At 35.3% G+C, this 6,345-nt stretch overlaps 1 protein-coding gene across 1 annotated transcript in view; it reads left to right on the top strand.

Annotated features, from left to right (window-relative positions):
• Nucleotides 1-6,345, top strand: part of LOC107729642 (collagen alpha-1(XI) chain-like) — a 91,955-nt gene that overhangs the window by 47,230 nt on the left and 38,380 nt on the right. The window contains exons 11-20 of the mRNA XM_016540277.1: nt 929-985; nt 2,901-2,954; nt 3,038-3,091; nt 3,227-3,280; nt 3,374-3,427; nt 4,391-4,444; nt 4,540-4,584; nt 4,748-4,801; nt 4,881-4,925; nt 5,604-5,657. Coding sequence (XP_016395763.1) covers nt 929-985; nt 2,901-2,954; nt 3,038-3,091; nt 3,227-3,280; nt 3,374-3,427; nt 4,391-4,444; nt 4,540-4,584; nt 4,748-4,801; nt 4,881-4,925; nt 5,604-5,657 — 525 coding nt within the window. The remainder of the gene's footprint in view (nt 1-928; nt 986-2,900; nt 2,955-3,037; nt 3,092-3,226; nt 3,281-3,373; nt 3,428-4,390; nt 4,445-4,539; nt 4,585-4,747; nt 4,802-4,880; nt 4,926-5,603; nt 5,658-6,345) is intronic.

Raw genomic sequence — 6,345 nt, 5'->3', positions numbered from 1 at the left:
ACTTCACTTCATTAGGGCATATTGTTGTTTAGTAAATTGCAAAAGTATTTGCTTTTCGTAGTTGATTAACTTAGTATTTACAGTATAGTATAGTATGTAGTATTTAATGTGATACAAAAATGAAAATAATGACTGCACATTTCCCTTCTTTACAGCATATTGTGTGGTAGTTTTGAAAACTGTCTAAATCCTAATGAAATATTCATAATACTTAGTATTTACAGTATAGCATAGTATAGTACATTATAAAGTGTTATACATAATGAGAATAGAAACATGAAAAATAATGACTGCATACTTCACTTCTTTATAGCATATATTGAAAATAATATCTAAATCCTTATTAAATAGTCAGAATATTGCTTTTCGTGTTTGTTTGACTCAGTATTTATAGTGTAGTGTATGATAGTATGAAGTTTTTCTAAATGTAAATGATAATAATGAATACTCTGTTCATGTTTGACAGTTCCGTTTTGGCGGTGATGGGGAAAAGGGTCCAGTGGTGTCGGCTCAAGAAGCCCAGGCTCAGGCCATTCTTTCTCAGGCCAGGGTGAGTATGACAAGTAAAGGGCCAAATGGCCCTCGAGCTTCTCCCAGCTGTTTGCTGAGGGGGAGGTGGGGGACACTTGACTGAGGGTCAGAGGGTGGGGAGGGGATTTGCTCCGGTCTTGTTTGCGCTAAAACAAGAGTGAAATGGAGCAGCACAGGCTGCTTTGACTCATGCGGAGAGACTAGTTAAAAATACTAGCAAGGTTCACGACCCGCAGGAGGGCGACCTGACAGGTGTTACAGATTAGTGCTCAGATCTGTCCTTGACAAATGCGGACAACGCCCCACCTCCTCTGGCTGAAGAGAGTAGATGTCCGCCAATTATTGTATATGTTTGATGATATTTTGCTGATTTTGATTCTTTGGTTTGTTTTCGCAGCTCGCCATGAGAGGTCCATCAGGTCCAATGGGTCTCACTGGAAGATCTGGCCCAGTGGTGAGTTTCAGTGACCCCCATGACCTCTGCAAAAGAGGCACCCAATCAGCTTGCCAATCACCATTTTACTGACTGAAAATCAGAGCAATGCGATTTAATGCAGCGATTCAAAGTTCATCACTATTAATTATATGCAAAATGCCATCACTCTCCCATTCATAATATTTGTAAAAAAAAAAAAAAAATGTATTAACCCAGATGATCCCACCAACAGTCCTCTGTGGGAGGACACTTATTGGGCTCCAAAATGTTTGCACAATATCTTTTCTTTTACTTAATTTTCAATGAGTAGAGAGGCCAGGTCAGGGTTATTACGTATAGTTAACTGAAACTAAAACTAAAACCTAAAACTAAAAAACATTTTTGTTGCCTAAAGTAAAATAAAATAAACATTAACCTAAAAAAATTCTAAAATAACACCGGACCATGCAACTAGATAAATGAACCTAACTGTCTGCTCTAACCATACCTGTTGAAACACGATGGGCCGGTGAACTCACGCCTGAAACCTCTTTGGGCAAGTAATGATCCTACTCAGATGCGCAAAACTAATGATAAAAATACCTAAAATAAACATTTGAAAAGTGGCAACCACAGCCATGTCAAGTCATACATTTCCTACATGATTAATTGAGCGTGAAACGAGGGGTGGGAATTTAAGAGAGACTTTGAGTCTGCTCTAACCATACCTGTTGAAACACGATGGGCCGGTGAACTCACGCCTGAAACCTCTTTGGGCAAGTAATGATCCTACTCAGATGCGACAAAACTAATGATAAAAATACCTAAAATAAGCATTTGAAAAGTGGCAACCACAGCCATGTCAAGTCATACATTTCCTACATGATTGATTGAGCGTGAAACGAGGGGTGGGAATTTAAGAGAGACTTTGAAATCATAATCTCTGTTTAAGAAAAGAACACAGCTACTGTTTAATGGCTAGTTGGGATTTGGGAATCCTTAGATGTGTCATTTAAAAAGCAGACAAATGAGAATCTTCAAGTTTCCAAATGGTTCCTTATAGTAGGGTGTACTTTTAGAAATAAATGCAAAACTCAACTCTCAAATTATCTTTGAAATAAGTTAGAAAAAAACTAGGACAGTCTGTCTGGAATTACAGCAATTTCAAAATCAACAGTTTATTTTCTAAGTATTCAGCTTCATCTGGTGCAGTGCTAAAGAAACAGCACAATTCCCTAGTAAAAATGCAATAACTAGCTCTTAAAACAAATCTAGCTCATTATGTCAACTACATTAAATTTAGTATTTTTATTCAGGGCTTTGATTCTCCAGGAGAGTGAAGAACAGGAATTGTATATGCTGTGAAATATTGCCACCATTTAAGAGAGACTTTGAAATCATAATCTCTGTTTAAGAAAAGAACACAGCTACTGTTTAATGGCTAGTTGGGATTTGGGAATCCTTAGATGTGTCATTTAAAAAGCAGACAAATGAGAATCTTCAAGTTTCCAAATGGTTCCTTATAGTAGGGTGTACTTTTAGAAATAAATGCAAAACTCAACGCTCAAATTATCTTTGAAATAAGTTAGAAAAAAACTAGGACAGTCTGTCTGGAATTACAGCAATTTCAAAATCAAGTTTATTTTCTAAGTATTCAGCTTCATCTGGTGCGATGCTAACGAAACAGCACAATTCCCTAGTAAAAATGCAATAACTAGCTCTTAAAACAAATCTAGCTCATTATGTCAACTACATTAAATTTAGTATTTTTATTCAGGGCTTTGATTCTCCAGGAGAGTGAAGAACAGGAATTGTATATGCTGTGAAATATTGCCACCTTCTGTTTCTTTGTATATATTGCAGGCATTTCGATCTTTCTGTAACTGTGTTAAAACATGTTGGTTTGGTCTAGTCTTGGTCTAATACATCTCTCTCTGGTGTCAACCACATTTAGGGTCTTCCAGGTTCTCCTGGACTGAAAGGAGAGAGTGGAGACCATGGTCCTCAGGTAAGACAGCATTTCTCACCACCCAAGGTCATCCTACCTAATTATCTTACTTACTTAAATAATCATATATCTTTCCATCATAGGGTCCGAGGGGTATCCAAGGCCCACCAGGGCAAATGGGAAAACTTGGCAAGAGAGTAAGATATTTCTCTTTATTTTTCACACACACAAAAGATTATTCATTTTTGCGTTCACTTGAATGAGTCTTCGGTTAGAGTATGAACACATAATGGTTTCCAGTCGTCATATCTTCTCTGATCTTTCTGTGACAGGGTCGTGCTGGAACCGATGGGGCCCGTGGAATGCCTGGAGAATCTGGATCTAAGGTACAAGAGATATTCTCACCCACATATATGCCATATGCGATATAGTACCTATAAATATATTATTTTAATTTTTTTACCTCATCTTCTTCAAAGGGTGACAGAGGTTTTGATGGGCTTCCAGGTCTGCCCGGTGAGAAGGGACACAGGGTGAGTATGAATGCATACAAAACAATTCAACTGACAAATGCAGTAAAATAAGAGTAAATGATCAGGTTGTATAGAGGGGGCTTTGAAAAGTAGAAGAGATTCACAACTATTTTTCACAGCAATGATTCACAACAATATGCTAATTACTAAATTATCTCTTAGGTGCAACTCCTATTTTGGAGGGACATGTGGTAACTCTGTATGTTGTGTTAAAATAAAATTAATAAAAATACTGGACAATTTGGACAATTAATATATATTGTTACATATTAAATAACTAAATATAATTTAAAACAAAAAAATAAATAACATAAATTGATTGCCGCAAACAAGTAAATTTTATGCTCTCTAGTTAGCATTTGAAAATTTATTTTTTAGTAACTTTCATTAAGAACATTAATTATTAACATTAATAACTTGACATATAATACTGCTTCTTTTAACTGAAGCATATTGCTGATTTTTATTATTATTGCAAGGCTATTGATTAGCATTTTTATATTTTGCAAAATGTTAGATTTCTTTACAATGACTGTTAATACTTTTTTTTATGAAATGTAACAATATTAGGTATATAGTCAGTATAATAAGCACCAACAAAATTTATTTTATTTTTTTTACATTTTTATTTTCAACAACAATAATAACAAAATAATAGTATCCTTATTGTACATTGGAAACAAGGGCGTCAAACATACAACATTAGCTGACAATTTTGTTCTTCCTTGTACTATGGATATATAATAAATAATGATACTGAGAAGAATCATGAGCACTTCCAACGTGAAATGAAGAGCCTTCTACTCTGGAAAATCTACAGTAGGGTATTTCCAGCCTTTTCCCCTGTCAACACAGGCAATAATAATAGGATCCAAAATGGCTCCCTAGATCACTTTCAAGCAAAAGTGAAAAGATTATATATTAAGTTGGATGTAATAAAGTATGTCTGTCTCCTTCTGGCAGGGTGAGAACGGTCCTCCTGGTTCCCATGGACCTCACGGAGAGGACGGACCAAGGGTAAGTGTTTTTCTGAATTAACTGAAGAAACGTCTTTCTCATCAGTTTCAGCTATTAGAATAACCATATTCTCTTCACTTCTTCCACCTTTACAGGGAGAAGATGGAGAGATTGGACCAAGAGGACTTGCTGGTGAAAGTGTAAGTGTGTCTCACCTTGTATTTTTTTATTTTTTTTATGTTTTATTTCCAGTTTGCCACCAGAGGGCAGAGTCACTCAACAGCTTATCATGATTCCTATAAAAATTCAGAAGAGAATACTTGGTCTTTTTAATCAGAACCTTCTCATTTCTTTTTATCTCAGGGGCCGCGAGGTCTGCTCGGCCCTAGAGGCCCTCCTGGAGTTCCTGGACAACCTGTAAGTGATTTTTGATTTAGAATCTTATGGATCTGATGCTGATTGCCCACTTCTAATCTTTTACAATTGATTTCTGCAGGGCATTGCTGGTGTTGATGGTCCACATGGTCCCAAAGGAAACATGGTAAGAGACATGGATCTCGTAAACCTGGCGTTTTGTAGATAAAATCAGTGTAGCTGATGCTGATGATAGGTTACTTGTTGAGAGGGTTTTACACATGTTTCAGCCTTTATGTATCTATACTAGGACTACTGTCAAGTTTAAATTTCATTTCTTACTGCCACAGTGAACGAATAAACCTTGTGTAACAAAATAGCTCTGAATTTGGCGTATCAAATCTGAAACATCTTATGTTTTCGGAACCACATTATAACTAATAAAAACAACAGTTAATTCATCTATGTATAAACGCTAAGTCATGACCCCTCAGATATATTCAGGAACTTTTTTTTTTTTTCAGAACTAAACTGATATGCCATGAAAAAGAGTGTTTCTTGTAAAGTAACTAAACACATTTTAAACACTAAGGCGAACTTCCTGTAAAATATGAGAACAGTTTAATCATAATGTAGCACTGGCATTCTGAAGCTGACAAGGTATAACAGCCTTTTTTTCTGTTAACTTTAACATTAATTTTGTCCATAAGACATTTTGTTAGCATTGTGTTCACTGTATTAGCATCATATTCACATCAGCAATTAAAGCACATATGTCAGCCCACACAGAGATATATAGAACATTGCTGGTGATTTGACATATTTAGGGTGCAGTTGACATGTACCATCTTTTTCTGTTGAACAGGGACCCCAGGGAGAGCCGGGCCCTCCTGGTCAACAGGGAATCCCAGGAACACAGGTGAGAACAAACACAGACACACTTTAGACACTGAACCCCGGAGGTTTTACTATAATAAGGCTTGAGGATTGTTTCTCATGTGCAAGATACATTTTGATTGACTTTGGATCAAGCAATCCCATGTCATCTACATTTTCTTTTTATATTAAGGGTTCCTATGGTCTTGGAAATGTCAAAGAAATTAATAAAATCAGATCATGAAAAAGTCAAGGGTTTTTTTATTTTTGTATTTATTTATTGACCCCCCTTTTTTATCTTAGGTGCAATCCGCATAAGAATTTGGAAAGAAAGTAGGGTAACTCTGTATATTGTGCTAAAATATAAACCGGAAAAGTAAAAAAAGAAACTAAGTAAAAAAAAAATGGTAAAAAGGGGCGCCAATAATTAATATATATTGCTAAATAATAAATAATAAATTATTTATATTGATTATGTATTTTATTTATTATTAAATACTCAAATATCTGCAATATATAATAAATTAAATCATTCAAATACATTCACACACACACTCGCGCACGCGCGCGCGTGTGTGTGTGTGTGTGTGTGTACACAAGAACAATAAAAATTACTAATAAAAATTACAAAAACAACCAAATTAACATGAAAGCAGAAATTCTAAAAAATAAAATCTAATTTAAAATATTATCTAAAATATCTCAATGATTCTAAAATAACACATATATAT

Source organism: Sinocyclocheilus rhinocerous, unplaced genomic scaffold, assembly GCF_001515625.1.
Source record: "Sinocyclocheilus rhinocerous isolate Xijiao unplaced genomic scaffold, SAMN03320098_v1.1 scaffold278, whole genome shotgun sequence".
NCBI classification, from domain to species: domain Eukaryota; kingdom Metazoa; phylum Chordata; class Actinopteri; order Cypriniformes; family Cyprinidae; genus Sinocyclocheilus; species Sinocyclocheilus rhinocerous.
The sequence above is the reverse complement of the archived record's forward strand: the minus strand, read 5'-3'. Positions and strand labels throughout refer to the sequence as shown.